The 17,685-nt window shown below is 38.6% G+C and overlaps 4 protein-coding genes across 5 annotated transcripts; 2 read left to right on the forward strand and 2 right to left on the reverse strand.

Moving 5' to 3' along the window:
• Positions 1–5: 5 nt before the first annotated feature.
• LOC111783644 (uncharacterized) lies at positions 6–1,404 on the reverse strand. 2 transcript variants are annotated; one of them, XM_023664560.2, is made up of 2 exons: positions 1,253–1,404; positions 6–1,133 (listed from the first exon to the last, which is right to left on the reverse strand). In XM_023664560.2, the coding sequence occupies exon 2, from the start codon at positions 1,119–1,121 to the stop codon at positions 39–41; it is 1,083 nt and encodes a 360-aa protein (XP_023520328.1). In that variant the 5' UTR covers positions 1,122–1,133; positions 1,253–1,404; the 3' UTR covers positions 6–38. The 2 variants fall into 2 exon arrangements, with proteins under 2 accessions (XP_023520328.1, XP_086976886.1); XM_087120760.1 differs by having other exon boundaries at positions 6–1,404.
• A 1,163-nt stretch (positions 1,405–2,567) lies between these two features.
• On the forward strand, positions 2,568–5,592 carry LOC111783033 (calnexin homolog). Its single transcript, XM_023663909.2, has 6 exons — positions 2,568–2,769; positions 2,900–2,969; positions 3,546–4,675; positions 4,767–4,838; positions 4,923–5,045; positions 5,140–5,592. Exons 1-6 carry the CDS (start codon positions 2,686–2,688, stop codon positions 5,299–5,301), a joined length of 1,641 nt encoding a protein of 546 aa, XP_023519677.2. The 5' UTR covers positions 2,568–2,685; the 3' UTR covers positions 5,302–5,592.
• Positions 5,593–6,655: 1,063 nt separating this feature from the next.
• Positions 6,656–10,455, forward strand: LOC111783704 (chromophore lyase CRL, chloroplastic). Its single transcript, XM_023664626.2, has 9 exons — positions 6,656–7,157; positions 7,241–7,290; positions 7,429–7,489; positions 7,565–7,600; positions 7,726–7,776; positions 7,922–8,014; positions 9,783–9,887; positions 10,052–10,144; positions 10,239–10,455. Exons 1-9 carry the CDS (start codon positions 6,969–6,971, stop codon positions 10,371–10,373), a joined length of 813 nt encoding a protein of 270 aa, XP_023520394.1. The 5' UTR covers positions 6,656–6,968; the 3' UTR covers positions 10,374–10,455.
• Positions 10,456–11,075: 620 nt separating this feature from the next.
• Positions 11,076–17,260, reverse strand: LOC111783114 (uncharacterized). Its single transcript, XM_023664003.2, has 7 exons — positions 16,987–17,260; positions 16,448–16,829; positions 16,164–16,326; positions 15,469–15,513; positions 14,718–14,883; positions 14,174–14,544; positions 11,076–11,785 (listed from the first exon to the last, which is right to left on the reverse strand). The coding sequence occupies exons 1-7, from the start codon at positions 17,119–17,121 to the stop codon at positions 11,467–11,469; spliced, it is 1,581 nt and encodes a 526-aa protein (XP_023519771.2). The 5' UTR covers positions 17,122–17,260; the 3' UTR covers positions 11,076–11,466.
• Positions 17,261–17,685: the final 425 nt, after the last annotated feature.

Here is a 17,685-nt window from a genome sequence, read left to right on the forward strand (position 1 = left end):
CATGAGTTTACAGCGAAGTACCTAAACAGGGTTCAATCTTAAGCACTGCTTTGGGCTTCGAGAAAGGCATTAAACTCCTCTCTTGCCTTGCGCAATCTAGGTGTGATGCAAGACGCTGGCGAGGAAGGTCCTGAAGGAGACGATGCCGAGAATCGAACATGATGCGACGGTTCGTGAGATTTTTGTGACGAACTGTTTTTTGTAACTCCCTTCTGATCTTTATCGAAGACGAAAGCTGCACTGATTGGCGCATTTGCATCCACACTATTTCTTATTAACTCCATTGGCAGATCGTAGAAAAGGCTGCTACTGGAGTCGTCTTCGCCAGTTTCGTTTGGCATGGCAGATGAAGCCCATGATCCACATTCGAATTTCTCCATCGAAACTGTCCTCGATATCACGCTTCCAATCTCGGTCCTCGACATCCTCACTTTTCCTATCTCTGGTTCTTCTTCCTTTCTGATTGACCTAACGGCCTTCGCTTTGCCGAATCCCGGTAAGAATAAACAGAGAGCCCCGCATTTAAATCCGTCATCGGTAGGCTCTAAGTTCTCTGCACCATTACGATAATCTTTGTTCGATTCAGTTCTAACGAAATCATCGTAACTCATCGTTTCTGGAAATTTTGCTTTATTCAACAACAGATCCAAATCATCGGCGGGAGCACTTGCTCTGCCTTCGCCACATGATTTACTCCTTCGAAATTGAGTATCCTCTTGCAGAGCGACTTGTATATCCTGCACCGACGATTTGAGCTTCGTCGAATTCGAGATTTTAAGTTTCGATTCTTGATTTTCAAGTTTTCCTTTCTTTTTCATTGAACCGAATCGGGGAGATGAATTGACGGAATTCGGCAGGCTGTAGCTTAAGAACTTGAACTGCGTCGGAGGTAGCGGCGGCGGCAGATGAAGATCAGGGACATCAGGAGCCGTGATGGGATCGAAAATCATATCCTCTCTCGCCGATGACTGTCTCAATGATATTGGATCCACCGATATCTGTTTCTCCTTTTCCACACATTCGTCATCATCGGAACAATACGTTGAACCAACGAACTCGAGCTTCCCGGACATCAACCTCTCATTGTTGAAGTTATCCGACGTAGGCAGTGCAGGTGCCATCACCGGAGAAATCTGTGACAGAGAGGAAGAATTTGAAGGTGAATGGAATTGCACAACAACCAGCATTTATAACAACAGAAAGAAGAAAGAAATGATCAGCCATGATTTCTCAGAACGTGGGAAGCATTTACTTGAGCCGAATTTGGTAGTGTCTTGCATGATCTGTTCTTGCATTTGCAAGAACCCGCCAAGTAGCAGTTGTTGACTCGAGAAAATTAATTAGTAAAATGGCTAGCGGGCTGCACGAGCTCAATACCATGTAGCAGGGATGACTTCAGACGTCTTCTCATAAATCTTTAATATATTAATTTCCTAATTTCTTTTTCATTTTTGTACAATAAGAGTGTGATCAATCAATTGAAATCACCTAGTCCAATCAAATATCCTCATTTTCGTCCGGCTCTATGGCTTAATCGAACTTTAAGCGGGTTTGTCTTCGCCAACTAGACATCACTTGGGCAGAATATAAGCTTCTTCGGCCCCAAATGCCACCTACGCATACATATTCAATCGTCTGAGAGACGACTGATTTGTTCTACATTAGATCAAGTCATTTAGTTCGACGTTGTCTCTTCCGGAACCAAGGTCTCCTCAACAATCCTCCCCTCGACTCCTTTCTCTGGAGCCCTCAAACAAAGTACACTCTCTGTTTGACATTTTAATCACTTGGGCAAGTACACCCCTTTTGACTACACCTTCAAGGCTCACAATTCTTTGTTCGATACTTGTTAACTTCTTTCTCTTGAGCCCTCAAACAAAGTACATCCTCTGTTTGACATTTTAATCACTTGGGCATGACTCTAATCAAGACGATACCATGTTAGGAATCACGACTCTCTACAATGATATGTTATTGTCCACTTTGAACATAAGTTCTCATGGTTTTGCTTTGTGCTTCCCACAAGCCTCATACCAATTAAGATAGTATTTCAGGCCTCATACAATGAAGATAGTATTTCTCACTTATAGACCCACGATCTTCCACTAAATTAACCAAGATGGGACTCACTCCCAATAATCCTCAATAACTATCTCATAGGACATTCCGAACATACATCCATTTGGATTCTCATCGGATATTAGACTCTCATGATCATGTTAAACCATTTAAGGCAATTCGATTAAAATATTAAGAAGGTGAAAAGGCAAGAACTATTTATGGGAACTAAGTTAGTAGAAAAGGCAAGAACTACTGGAACATAGGCTTCCGAGTGTCGTTTCATATCAAAACGTCAACCTAGCTTTAAGAGATGAAATGGGCCGCCTCCCTTGCGAAACCTAAAGAAACAAAGCCCAATTTAATCGACGTAAGGAAACCGGACAAGACTCCATGCTTCCGGAAGTTGGCTACGTGGCGAGTATTCATTGGTTCATTTCACGTGGCACACAATTTGATTGGTGGAAACAATGCAATGCAAGTGCTTTCGAGATCTATTAATATGGAATTTTAGTACAAGCGCGGAGAGGTTTGCCGGAACTTATTGAAATGTTTTAAGAGAGTTCTGTTTCGATTGGGATCTAGTCTTGTAAGGCTCTGTAGAGTTTAGGGTTTGAGATCCTGAAGATGAAGGCGGTCCCTTTTGGATTAGCTGCGGCTTTGCTTGTTCTTTGCGTTTCTATTGTTCAGCTTCGAGCATCAGACGACAAGGTAATCTGTTTCAGCTTGTTTTGGCCTTCATTTCCTTGTTTGTTTCTCTTAGATTAAGATCCAATTGGTTGTTCTAAATGTTAAGGTCCTGTTTAATTATCTAAAACCTTTCTGTTTTTGTGGAGTTCAGATCTTTTACGAGTCCTTCGACGAGAGTTTTGAAGGCCGCTGGATCGTGTCCGAGAAGGACGATTATCAAGGTTTGTTTTCCTTTTGTGTCTGTTGTGGAATATTCGTTGATCCTTTGTAATTTCTGCATATTCTGAATTGCTTCCTGCTGGATGTGTATATAGCCTGATCTGTAAGTGAAAAAAGGGAGGAAACAGAGTGAATGCGTTGGATCTTCGATTTTACTTGATGAATGCTTCTTTATTTCATTCCTATTTTTTTGTATCTACTTCTCCCATCGATAAGTTGTATCTTGCATTTTCTACGTGGTTAGGGTTAGTGTATGAGACATTAGTTTGATCAATGACATGAAGAGAAGAAATATGGACCTCCGCAATTATTGACGATTATAGCAATTTTTGGCTTTGGTAGTTTTATCTTAATGGGTGGTTAATTTTTAGGCATTTACGTTTGTTGGCTTTTTTATGGCATAGTTGGGGGGTGTCGCATCATTTGCTAATTACGAACAGTTTTATTTAGCTTTGATTCAAATTTGAATAGTTAATGGCATTTAAAGATTAGAAGAGGATATATAGATATGTAGTCTTTCACGCTGGTGGATTAGGTAGAGTTGCTTAGGTAACTTATTATTCTGTTGTGTTCTATAGGTGTCTGGAAGCATTCTAAGAGTGAGGGACATGATGATTACGGGCTTCTAGTAAGTGAGAAGGCAAGGAAATACGCCATTGTAAAAGAGCTCGATGAGCCAGTGAGTCTCAAGGATGGAACTGTGGTTCTCCAGTTTGAGACTCGCCTTCAAAATGGGCTTGAATGTGGTGGTGCCTATCTGAAATACCTGCGGCCCCAAGACGTGGGATGGAAAGCTAAGGAGTTCAATAATGAGTCTCCTTACTCTATCATGTTCGGACCTGACAAGTGTGGGGCTACGAACAAGGTGCACTTCATCTTGAAGCATAAGAATCCTAAGACTGGGGAGTACGTTGAGCATCATCTGAAGAATCCTCCTTCTGTTCCAGCTGACAAATTGTCTCATGTTTACACTGCCATTTTGGAATCTGGCGATGATGTGCGCATTCTCATTGATGGGAGCGAGAAGAAGAAGGGAAGTTTCCTTTCTGAGGATGATTTTGAGCCTCCACTAATTCCTGCCAAGACAATCCCTGATCCAGACGACAAGAAACCCGAGGACTGGGATGAGAGAGCGAAAATTCCTGATCCTGATGCAGTGAAGCCAGATGACTGGGACGAGGATGCACCAGTGGAAATTGAAGATGTGGAAGCTGAAAAGCCTGAAGGATGGCTGGATGATGAGCCTGAGGAGATAGATGATCCTGAGGCCACCAAGCCAGAAGATTGGGATGACGAAGAGGATGGTGAATGGGAGGCCCCAAAGATTGATAACCCAAAATGTGAGGCAGGTCCGGGTTGTGGTGAATGGAAGAGGCCAATGAAGAGGAATCCTGCATACAAGGGTAAGTGGCACGCCCCAGAAATTGACAATCCTAACTACAAGGGAATTTGGAAGCCGAGGCAGATCCCCAACCCTAGCTACTTCGAAATTGGAAAACCCGACTTCGAGCCTGTGGCTGCAATTGGAATTGAGATCTGGACCATGCAAGATGGTATCTTGTTCGACGACATTTTGATCGCCAAAGATGAGAAAATTGCAAGTGCATACCGTGATGCCAAATGGAAGCCGAAGTTCGAAGTCGAGAAAGAGAAAGCGAAGGCTGAGGAAGCAGCAGCCGCTGGGTCAGATGGTCTTGCAGAATATCAGGTACAGATCTATCACAGTTTTGGTACTCTCCCATTGATATCAAACACTAAAATGTCTTTTCTCATCCCTGGCCTATGTGACTATCCTGCAGAAGAAAGTATTCGATGTCCTCTACAAGATCGCAGACATCCCCTTCCTAAGTCAATACAAGTCAAAAATTCTTGTAAGTGAGGAAGTGTGCTGTCTTACTCGTTTTGGATTGTATTTATTTAGTATGGTCCTATAGTGAGTGTGTGAATGCGTGCAGGATGTCATTGAAAAGGGAGAGAAGCAACCAAACCTCACCATAGGCATCATAGTCTCTGTATTGGTAGTTTTCTTCACCATCTTATTGCGGATAGTCTTCGGAGGGAAGAAGACAAAGCAACCGGTAGGTGTCGCTCTCTAGAATTTTATTTACATGAAAGAAGGTTGGCATATGGGAGTATATAGGGGATTTACGTTGGTTGTTTGTATGGTTGCAGGCAAAGAAAGAGGAGACGAGCGCGGCAGCTGCAGCAGAGAGTTCCAACGATCAAAGTGGAAGTGGAGAAAAGGAAGGAGGAGAAGAGAAGGAAGAGGCTGGTGCTGGTGCTGGTGCTGCTGCACCCCCTCGTCGAAGGTCTGGTGCTAGACGAGATAATTAGAGAGGGAAGAATCGGATGTTTTTACAATTTGCGGGTTCTGAATGCAAAAGTTGAAAGAAAGTAGCGCTGTGATTGTGTAAGCAAAGCTGATTCTTCCATTTTTTTTTCGGTAGTCAGTCTCAGTCAGTCATGAAAGCATACTATTTTAAAGTCTAGATACGAAGATGTTGTGTTGGTGGGTTGTTGGGGGTTGTGGAACTTGGGTGGGGGCTCGACAGGAAGGATTTTGAGGACAAAATTGTTTTGGATTACCATTTTTTCCTTAAATTTTATACCTCGCCTTTCATTTTAGTTCTCATGATTTATTTCTACGAATTTCATAGCTAATAGCTTTAAAAAATGCTTGTTTTGATTTGTTAGTCAAATTATAAAACCATCCCTTTTAGCATTTTATTATCATCATCAATTTTATAGTTTCATTTTGCTGTTATTTTATGGCGCGCAAATTAGTGATTACAAAAACTTACTTTTTCCCCCCTGTAAAATCATTCTTATTAATTATAATTAAAAAATAATCGAGAAAAAGAAATCCGCGATATTCTTTGGGTTTGGTGCAGTCCACGTCACATGCTAGGAACAGTAGATGATTTTGCATCTAATGACATGTTCAATTCTGATCCTTAAACTTTTCAAAATATACCAATTTATATATTATATTTTATCATAAAATTCAATAATCAAAAGATTAAGCACTCCATGTGGGATTTTTGGGCTGATTTTGGTACGTTGAGATACCACCAAAAATTGTCCACAGTTGATTAAATAAGAATATTATTAATTTTGCAACCATTTTAATATTAATCTTATTTAATTTCGATGATGCAAACGAGTTTTGTGTGTCACATTGTATTTTGACATTTTGGTGAGAGTCTTTATAGTATAAGAGTGAGGTATTCTTGTAACACTTCAATTTGTTGAGTAACATTTTGGTGAGAGTTTTTATAGTATAAGAGTGAGGTATTCACTTGTAACACTTTGATTATTAGTGATTGGTTGCTACCCGTAGATGTAGGGGAATTTCTTCTCTTCGAATCACGAAAATATCTTGGTGTCTTCTTTGTGTAATTTCGTTCATTGGCAGAATATTATTTATGTTAAAATTTTAATAAATAAAATTGGAAGGATCTAAAAATCTTTTATTATTATTATACTAAAATAGACAAAATATATATGTGTGTATATAATGAAGATTTATTAAAAGCTAATAAAATAGATGTAGGGATACCAAAATTATAATTTAATATAAAAAAAGAATTATAAAAAAAGAAAAAAAAAAAAAAGGAGATTTTGAAGGGATTTACATATTATTAGTAGAGGATATTATATTATGAGATGCAAAAAAAGGAATTAAATTGGTGTGCACTCATTTTGTGTGGCCACCGCAGATTTTTTATGTATTCATCGAGAGAGAGATTGAAGAGACGACGCTAAACAGAAAAAGAACGCCCAAATTTTGGTAATGGAAAGTGGAGTAATGGCGTCTCAAACTTGACGACACTGATTAAACGCGCGCCTCCTACTTTCTCTCCATTTGCCCCTCGCTTCCAACTTTTCTGCTCCGAATCTAATCTCGGCTTTTTACTCTCCATTTCGTGCTCTGAATCATTTCGGAACCTGTGGAAGATCAGGGATGCTGCTGGGTGTTTGAGAGCGCTGGAATTGAAGCTATGGGTTCCAGTTCCGATTCCTATTCGAACAATGATAATAACAACGCAGTAGGATGGAACAGAGCTGGGGGTTTGATTATGAAGACTTTGGTACTCTTTGGTGGTGCCCTTTTGCTTAAACGCCTCACTAAGTCCACAACGCGATGGGATCATGCCCGCTTCGTTTCTCAGTCCCTTTCTGGCGAGAAGGTTTCTGTTTTTAACCTCCTCGCACAACCCCTAATTAGCGTTACTCTCTTTTCCTCTCTGAATTTCTTCTTTTCTTTGGATAGTTTTCGAAGGAGCAAGCAGCTAGGGATCCTGAAAATTACTTCAATATCAGGTACGCAATATGTGAACGCTGTTTAGTAGCTGTGAATTCTTCAATTTCTGAATGATGAACCCCTTTTCAATTGTATTTGACTAGGGCTTGGCTTGTTTAGAAAATTTATGGAGGATTGATTTTGATTTTGTGTTTTAGAATGGTTACGTGCCCTGCAGCAGAAATGATCGATGGTTCTACGGTATTATACTTTGAACAAGTGAGTCTAGCACTCTTCCTGCTCGCTAATATTCCATTTAGATATCAGATATCATTTTATTTTTTGTTTTGATAGGCATTCTCCAGAACTCCTCAAAAACCCTTTCGTCAGGTATTGTTCTTCCCTAGTTTGAAGTTTGGAATTTATCAAGTTAACCATCGATGAACTCCTACGTTCAGTTTGCTGAACTTTCCTTCATTATACATATAATAATTCAATTAGTTCTACGGTTGCAGAGATTTTATACGGTGAAGCCTTGTTCAAAAGAGATGAAATGTGATGTGGAGGTGAGCACATATGTTGTTTCCACTTGATGTGAACGGAGGATATGTATTCCTAAACCATAAATTTGTTGCAGCTAACATAATGGTTTGCGTATTCTGTGTGTAACATGCATGCTTCAAAAGTTTCTTATATTTGATCATTTTGCAGTTGAGCTCATACGCCATTCGGGAAATGGAGGAGTACAAGAATTTTTGTGATCGGACAAAAGATCAACGTCCTCTTCCCGAAGAAATTGTTGGGGTTAGCCACCTGCTTAATACTTTCATCAGATTTTCTATTGCTTGGATATAAGTTTGGTTCAAATTATGTTATTTTAGGCCTGTTTTTATAATCGTATCATTTTTAGTTTTAAGAAACCCTACCAATATTTGTGAACTTGCAAATCTAGTCTTTAAAAACTAGATTTTGTTTTTAAAATTTTGCTTAGAATTCAAATGTGTTCTCAAGGAAGGTAGAAAACTCGTCAAAAAGTAGTTTCGAAATAAGCATTGCTTAAATATAGAAAACAAAAAACAAAATGGTTATTAAACGGGGTCTTAGCTTTTCAATTGTCATAGTCTTGTTCCTAAGATAATGTCTATTGGTTGAGAATATATGACGCAGAGTTCTCTTAGAGCCGTTTATACTCTACTCTGGCCTTAGTGTATCCGAATTTTAGCGCCCCAATTTGATCAACTTTGTTTTTGACCAGGGCCTCAAATCCATGTTTATACCTTAATTTTTCATGGTTGGATCAAGTAAAAAGTTAAGTTTGGTTCTGAGCAGGGAACTAAATTTAAGTATTAAGTGGGATTTTCATATTGAGCTTAACATTATTTCACTGTGAAGACTTGAGAGAGTAAAAAATGTGAGCATGGGCATGGATGTTGGACGACATTACCAAACCATCCACTGAAGAGAACAAAGTTTGGTCATAGTCTCTGCAAGGTAGCAAGTTGAACCATTGGAACTGCAGCCGTGAATAAGACTGCAGATTTGGATATATGGATATATGAGTTTAATGCTGACTGTAATTACTTGGTCTGGATTTTGAATTAGTGGTTTGCTATCTGTTAATCAATTTAATGACCCGGTCAAGTTCCATGTCTTACAATAAGTTCTAATGATACCTCCTTTGTAACAGCCCAAGCCCACTGCGAGCAAATATTATCCTCTTTGGGCTTTTCCTTTCGGGCTTCCCCCTCAAGGTTTTAAAACGCGTCTATGAGGGAGAGGTTTCCACACCCTTATAAAGAATGCTTCGTTCTCCTCTCCAACCGATGTGCGATCTCACAGTCCACCCCCCATCGGGGCTTAGCGTCCTCGCTGGGACACCGCCTTGTGTTCACCCCCTTTGGGGCTCAGTGTCCTTGCTGGCTCATTACCCGAAATCTGGCTCTGATACCATTTGTAACAGCCCAAACACACTGCTAGCAAATATTGTCCTCTTTGGGCTTTCCCTTCCGGGTTTCCCCTTAAGATTTTAAAACGCGTCTGCTAGGGAGAGGTTTCCACACCCTTATAAAGAATGTTTCATTCCCCTCTTCAACTAATGTAGGATCTCACAATTAATGCATAGAATTAGTGGTTTGGTGATGAAGTAAGACATTGATTAAGATAAAACAAGTGAACATGAGTTACTGTATCGTAGCTAATGGTGAAGATAAACATGGTTGTGAAATGGTGAAGAAGCAGAAAATAGAATTTTAGTGCCTCCGAGGTTATGTGCTATTTCCGATGGTTTGCAGTTTGAACCATTTGACCTTTTGTTCAGTCAAATATCATCTTTCTTGGATTATTTACCAGATTATTTTAAAAATCTTTTACAAGGCTCTTGTTTATTGTTTCATGGAGTTTATAAGATTAGCATTATTATTTTTACTGTAAGATCAAAACAAAATCCATTCTTATTTGTAAGGAAATCCGTAGGACAGGTATTTTATTATTGTTAGATTAAGTCTGCTCTTCACTGAAACTGAATTGGATGTTGCTGGATGAATCTCATACAACTCTAGATTTTTATGCACAGGACATTGCAGAGCATTTAACTACATTACATCTTAAGCGTTGTGATCGTGGAAAACGTTGCTTGTATGAAGGTTCTACTCCACCGGGCGGTTTTCCAAATTCATGGGTAAGATTATCTGGATACCTAAGATATCATTCCACATAATTTGTTTGGTTTTTCAAATCTGTGAAACTGCTAAGAGTAAGACTGAAAAGTTAGTTATCCCGACCGCAACGTTCCAGTAATAGTTATTACTCCCTTCCCTTACCATTGAGCTTCCTTTATTGCAGAATGGAGCAGCCTACTGTACTTCTGAATTATCCATCCTAAAGAATAATGAAGTACATACCTGGGAGAGGGGTTACGACGAAGATGGAAACCAGGTTTAATTCTTTTTACATACTGAGAAAATGTTGTGAAGTGGCATCTGACAGAGTGAACCTCTAATAAATTTAATGTTTGATTTGCTTGTTACAGGTTTGGGGAACAAAAGAAGGACCTTACGAATTCAAGGCAGTTCCAGCCAACAGTCTCAAGGACATGTTTTCTCCATTAAATTTCTCTCAGCAGTCCATGGAGAAAAGAATAGAGGGCTCATTTGTCTTGCAATAACAGTCGCTTAATAATTTTTCTTATATAGTGTAAATTTCCGTCACCTTTTCTATCTGAAATAAAATCTTGCATTTGCTTGTCATGTTTTGTCTCTGTCTCTTGTTGTCAAATGTTTTCATGTGTATTAGTAGAGTCGAACGTGTCGGTCGACTCTTGAAAGCGAGCAAAATGGCTGTGGACATACTACACAGGTAACTGTATCCTCCATTCTCGTCTCAGATATATCCCCCGAAGATACAATCGCATCTTAGCATAGTTATATCTTCGGATGTTCAAACATCATGATCAGAAAGATAGAGGACTTGTGCAAGAGAGAATAGTGAATAAAGGTTAGGCTTACAGGAACAATTTTGAGGAATATTCTTGTCTACCACAGACATTATTTAGAATGACAGTGGCTATTTAGAATGACCTGCTTATTATGCACTGAGAAAACTCCTAAACAGTGTGTAGTTCCCTTTTTTATTTATCTTGTACTATATAAGAATGCAAAAATTTAGTGATTTTATTTGGGGGTATCCTATCCTTCTCCACAAATATTGTCACTCTGCATAAATTTTCAACTTTTACTGAAGAGTGATACTAAAGATAAGCTCAAACGAACGACTTGGACAGTATAGTAACAGGTGATACGAGTCGTGTAATAGTGGTGAGATGTCCAACTTAAGATAGTATAGGGACCGTCCATGTGAACACATGCAATGAGTTGAAATTATTTGTATTCTGCTTTCCTGCGTTGTTTGATAATACATAGATGACAACATTTCACAAGGTAGCCAATCTTCAAAACTAGATGGTACACATGGAACACTTAAAACAACAACAAAACTGAGCTATGCAATTGCGCTTCTAACTACCCGAAGTAACATTCTTCTTCACTGGACGGTACTCATTTTCTCATCTTTGGCAAACTTTTAAGACGACAAACTGAGCTTTGCAATATTGCTTGTAAGTTGTAACTACGCAAAACATCCTTCTTCATTGGATGACACTCATTTTCTCATCTTTAAGCAAAAAAATTATTCCCTTTAAAAAAGAAACGACTAAACAAGTGTCCATAAACTATCCATAATCAGAAGGGAAAATGAGAACTTCAAGCTGTTTTGTGCAATCCAACGTTCAGATCAGAAGATATGGAAATAAGGAGGGGTAGAGACTGAAGCCATACAGCCTTGAAGACTCGTTTCTGATGAGCTCTAATGGATTGGGAAGGCTTGTGCAAATTGTACCTGATATCAAACAGATGGATTACAGGGTCAGCAGACCCAGATGTGAGAACCAAACCATCAGGCGACCAAGCCTGATTTATCAATGCTGACTGTGATTCACTGCTCTTTTGCTCCCACCCGAAGGCATGTAGTTCTGTCTGCCTAAGTCTGATATCATATAACCGGAGCTGCTTCCCAGGAGTACTGCACGCAAAACAAATAATCAAAGACTTGTTCAGTTTTCTCTGGCTTAATCAATAAAAAATTTCAGACTGAACAAATAGTAATTTAGTTGGAGGGATTTAACTCCACTCTTCTTTTTCAAAGGAAGCAAATGATGGAAAGATCTGCAGGGGCTTTCAACTGGCAATATAAATCCTTGAATCAAATTAATACTGCATTCAAAATTGTAAATTTGAGCAAATACTATATTTCATTCTGCTATAGAATCTCAATGGCAATTTGTTTTGAATACTAACTTTGCACACACAATATAATGCTCGAAAGTCAAGTCAGGTGAAATCTTCTAACCTTATAAGATTTTTTCAGGACAGCAAAGTAATGTCGTGCATCTAGCCCAAACCTATTTGAGAGTTTTAGCATTTGTGAATTAGGGGTTTACATAGCCAATGGGTTCGTAATTCCAACTCACTAGGGTTTTCATGAAGGAGATCTTCAAGGTCCACTAAATCTAAGTTTAGTTCTAATGTCAACATGTTAGAGGAAAGCGTTAACATGAGAATTTTGATACAGTAGAAAGTAGTAGAAAGAAAGCTTGCTAATGTTGTACCTATGCATGATAATGATATTTTGCCTGGTAGGTCATTAGATAGCTAGGAATCACATGATTGTAATCTTACTACTACTATTGCACCACTTGTTCTCCAAGTGTTGATAGTAGTGGACTAGAGAAAGTGAGTGGTAGTGAGTTTCTTGAATTTTGCAATTGAATTAGTTCACATAATCGAAGGGTTCCTAGTTCCAACTCACTAGGGTTATGTGGACAAATTGTACAGGTGCAAGCTAAAATTTGTTGCGGAGGTTTCTTGGCTTCATGAAAGTCCTTTGAGGCTGCTGTTTCCGAGGCTCTGCAGAGTTGTGAGATTAGACAACTTTTTGTCAACCTTTCCCTTTCTATCGGATGTCCCTGAAGGAGTTTCAGGGGTGGAATCTTGTGTTCAGAAGAAATCCCAATGATTAGAGATGAATGAATGGCTCATTTTCTCAGAATTCTTTCAAGATATAGTGTCTATTTTAACAATTCATCAGCATCTAAAAGGTGGTCTTATGTCTCTTCCAAATGGACGGACTCTTCGATAATTCAAAATTGCACGATCAAGGCTATTAGGTAAGCTAAAATTCCAGGAAATGATGTTCTATATGCAGGTTACTAGTTCAAGATCAACTGCACACCTTGCAACAAAGTGGAACGGATGATTCCTATATACTCTTTATCCCCAGGCTCGTGTTATCTTTGTAAGTAACCAGAATAATCTTTTCTTCTAATTGTTTTTTTTTTTTTTTTTTTTTTTTTGCAGCTAAGAGTTGGGGAAAGTTGTCAGTCAATGATCTATACATTTTTAGGCCAAGAAATTGAAAGCAAAATACTAAATTAACTCATCTGTTTTAATTAATAAGCTATCCTCCTGGATGTGTAGTTTTCAGAGTAGCTATTTATGATACTATTCAGAGTAGCTATTTATGATACTATGCAATTTGCGATCGGTACATCCCAAAGACAATGTGTTGGCTCTCATCCAACTTTCTCTGTGGATCCTTCAAGAGAGAAAGCTAATATCATGTGGTCCAACAATGTCAGGCTTTTAGAAGAATATTGTGGTTCAAAAAGAAAAAAAAAATGGAAGGGTGTTTCAAGATATGCTACTTTTGAAGGCTTCACGGACCAGGCGAGATTTTCCTAAGCCAAGCGGGATCCTTTTCTCTAAATCCCATTGGTTTTAGGGGGTTTCCTCATTCTCCTTTTGTTCACCCCTCGACTAAATACTAGTTGTAAGAAATTTCTAGATACCACTATAACACAATCTAAATATGCTCAAGAGGCTATAAAGATATGTGCTGAAATATTTGCAGTTCCTATCCTAGAACTAAAAAATGAATGTAATTGTTAGGCCTTAGCTAACGATTATATTTATGAACAAGTAATAAGGGAAGATTAGAGAGTTACCCTATCTCTCCCAACTTTCTCATCAGATAATTACATCAGAAATAAGCCAAAAAAGATACCCCCTTATAACAACCTTTGACTACCATCCCATACACTACCTAACAGAATATAAATGGACCCAACAAAAACACACGTCAGCTACCCATTACATGATCTATCTATTCCTCATGTGCCTATGCACCTTTGCAACTCATCGTAATGCCTAATCGTGTTTACCTCTGATTTTATATCTAGAATATGGAATGACTCTCTGTGACTTAACCACTAGAAATGAATACGCAAAACTTTCTGCAACACTAATAAAACAATAGAGCACATAGACATGGTATGGAAATTCGGGATCACCTTACATTTATACCCATTACTCATTTTTCACAGCGAGCAAATTCTAGTATCAGAAAACTCACCCTGTTTGGACCATAAATAGGTTGAAATCGCATGGATTAGGCAAAATACTCATGCATTTGCTTTCTATCTGATGCTTGAACTCTGTTCTACCAACATTTACGTCAAATCCAAGAATTCTCTTGTCTGCACCAGCTGAAAGTACGATTGGCTTCTGCTGCATCCCTGCTACCCCCATGACTGCTGAAGAGTGTAGGTTTCTGTGCAATGCCTTTGGCTTCCATGTGTTCTCCCCATCTTTCTCTTTCCATTGTACAACGGCATGATCACTTCCACCAGTGACAAAAGACGTGCTATCCCAAGGCAAGAAAATTATGCTGTTGATAATGCCCTTAAAGTGAGGCTTATCCTCAAGGAAAGTAACACGAGCTTTCTGTCAATGCACAGACATAATAACTCACCTTAGTCACAAAAACCCCAAATTAACAACTTTTTAAAATGGAAAGGTACAACTTAGTTGTCTAGGGAAAGAGATGCATCTAAAATCATAACCTTGCTAGAAAAATGCATGCCAAAGGTAAACGTGATTTCTAATATAAATCATACCCCTTCACTTTTGTTCAGATTCATGACTGAGACCTGAGAGTCCCCACCATCAGCACTATAAACAAGAAATACGCGGTTCCCCTCTGGATGCCAGACCATGTCTTCTGGCCATCTCCTTTGCTTTGGAGATACACAGTCGGCGGAACTAAGTAGAGAGGCACTTGACCTGTGATAGAGGGAGTGGACAAAGAGAAGATGGACAAACACGTTTAAGCATTTCTATATTTGGGTAGAAAGTGGAAAACATTAAGTCACTTATGCAATGGAGAAGAGACGCTTCTTCCAAAGACATCAAGAAGTGCCTCATCTAGATATACTTCAAGGGATGACTGGCAAAGGTATTCCACCAAACATTTTGCAATATGTTAATAACATTGTACCAGATACATTCCTCCAATGGGAAACTACATCCACATTAAAAATTCATTTTTGTGCTCTAACTATATATCTCAAAACAACAAATGAGCATTTGTACCCTCCGACAACTACAAGCAGAATCTTAACTTGCAAAAGACTAACACAATCATTTTTATTTCATAGAACCCAGCAATGATACGATTATAACATTAGAAGATAAATCAACGTCTCATTTAAAGAGGCTTCTTATAAACACGTACTATGTTCCAGATTCAACAGTTGGCATGGAGACTAGTTCCAACTCAAACCAAAATGGTCATAGCTTATAGCTCCAGAAGATGGTAGCTGTAGATAAATATGATATAGGATAAAGTGGGAAATAATCAGCACTCACCCTCTGGCCTGTAACTGCCACAAGTTGACTACTCCATCCAGGGCACTGTAAAAGATAAACATTTCAATACCATAAAAAAGTTAAGTTTGTGTATTTGACTGGAAGGCTGAAAAAGATAATTACAGTTTTTGGAGGTTGGGACCCTTCCAGTAATTATCTAAACCTTTCAGGTGAGCTTTTGTAAGGAATACTTAAATGTTGGATCCTAACCTTTTTATTTATTTATTCATTCCATCATTTTGGGGGTGAAGAGCCAGAGAAGCCAGAATAACGAAAACTCCACAATATGATGATTAAGAATAATTTGAATATTTAATTTACTTTTCCTTCCAGTTGAAAGCTACCAATCAATTTAACCCTAACATACTGCAAGCCTAACCGAAGATGAAATATTTTATGATGGTTCATTATAGAATCTAAATTTATCTTGACCTGAAGAATATTGGGAATGTTAAACTGCGACACAAAGTATACACGGATTATCTTCTTAATCATTGTTCAATTGGCAGGAACTAGAGAGAAGTGAATAGAATTTCAGTAGAAGAAAAATGTCACTTTCCCTTCACGTTTGACGGGAAAATTGCCTTAAGGAACATTTTCTTTTAAGAAACTAGAGCCGCCGGTCATAGTTTTAAGTAAAGGTTTCTTCGGTCTTTCTGAATGTATACAAATCCTATACAATCTTATGCAGTTACCTGGTCACGAATAGCTGTTCGTTAACAGGGCATGAGATGAGACTTCTCAACTTTCTCTTATGCTGACTGCAGATGTGATTGCTCCCAACACATCGGATTTGAGAAGGTGATGAGCTGCTACGTATTAATGGAATCAATTCTTTATGCTCTTTGCACTGCTGTTCTGGAATAAAGCGTTAAAATTTAGCAGTTACCACAGAGAGTTGTTATATGATGAATCAGATATGCATAATAACCATAAAGCAACTAATACAAAGAGAATATTTGAGCAACGAGAATCCCACCAAGCTTCCGTTTTGTGCCTCTATCAGAAGTGTTCGAAGAATCTCGAAGAGAGGAGTTTCCAGTATTTTTGTCCCCTTCAACTTTAATTACATTCTTAACATGAGAAGGACTTGATTGAGCCCTGGAGCTGGAGCTATTTGAAATCTTAGCTCCATTCCCAACCAATGCACTGTTCTGGGAAATCTTTGGAACAACAGCCGGAATTACAAGCTCTGGTTTCGAATATGGCTGGGGCTTGCTACCTTCATTTACCGTTTGCTCCACTTTCACACTTACGGCTCTACTTCTAAAAGAATCTTTGGATGACACTGCATTGCCCTGACGTCGAAGCCGGGCCAATTTCGATTCTGAATCATGTAATCTCTTCTCCGCTTCTTCAAGCTGCAGACATATAACAAGGTTAAGTTGAAAATCCCCAAAAGACAAACGGAAGAAGAGATTCCATCGCTAAATACAGCAGTTACGTAAACCACAAATTTGCCTTAGATTACAGCAAAAATCGATCGAAAAGAAGTGAATAATAAGAAAAAAGGGAGACCTGTGAAGTATAGTAGGAGATACGCTGCTTGAGATTTTGAACTTCACGGCAACGATGATCGATCAAAGCGACCAAAGCCTCCTCTTGCTCTTCCTTGCTGTTGGTTCCGTCGTTCTCTTCCACAGGCCCCGCCATGTTCTTCACCTCCAATGATGTTGGTAATATGAATTGCTGAATTTCTCCGTTCTTCGGGATTCCGAGCTTCCGATGGGCTGCTTTTGTTTTAGCGCTCTTTTCCGGAATCCCTACGATCGCAGCCGTAGAACCAGGGACGCGATTGTCTACTAAACAACTGAACCTTACATTCACATGCAATGGACACGTGGCTGATATTTCCAGCCTGGCCAATAATTTTATAATTTTCAACTAATTTAATCTCGAATTATTTGAAAAATAAAATCTAGACAACTAGATTTTTTTTTTATTTTTAATTTTAAATCTTAAATCTTATAAAAATAATTTTCATTTTTTATAAATATGCTTAAATCAAATTTAAAATTAGTAAAAGTACGTTAAAATTATTTAAAATATAATTAAATATACTGATGAAGCTAATGTATACATATGTTCATTTTACTCGCCCATGTTGTAATATTAAAATTTAAATTTTTAAAAATTATGTTGTATATATATATATAAGAGCCAATATTCGAGTACCAGGCGCTACGGCGCTGAAGTCACCCATGTCATACTCCTAGG

This window comes from Cucurbita pepo, chromosome 20, assembly GCF_057944985.1.
Source record: "Cucurbita pepo subsp. pepo isolate OVF chromosome 20, ASM5794498v1, whole genome shotgun sequence".
In the NCBI taxonomy this organism is placed as follows: Eukaryota; Viridiplantae; Streptophyta; class Magnoliopsida; order Cucurbitales; family Cucurbitaceae; genus Cucurbita; species Cucurbita pepo.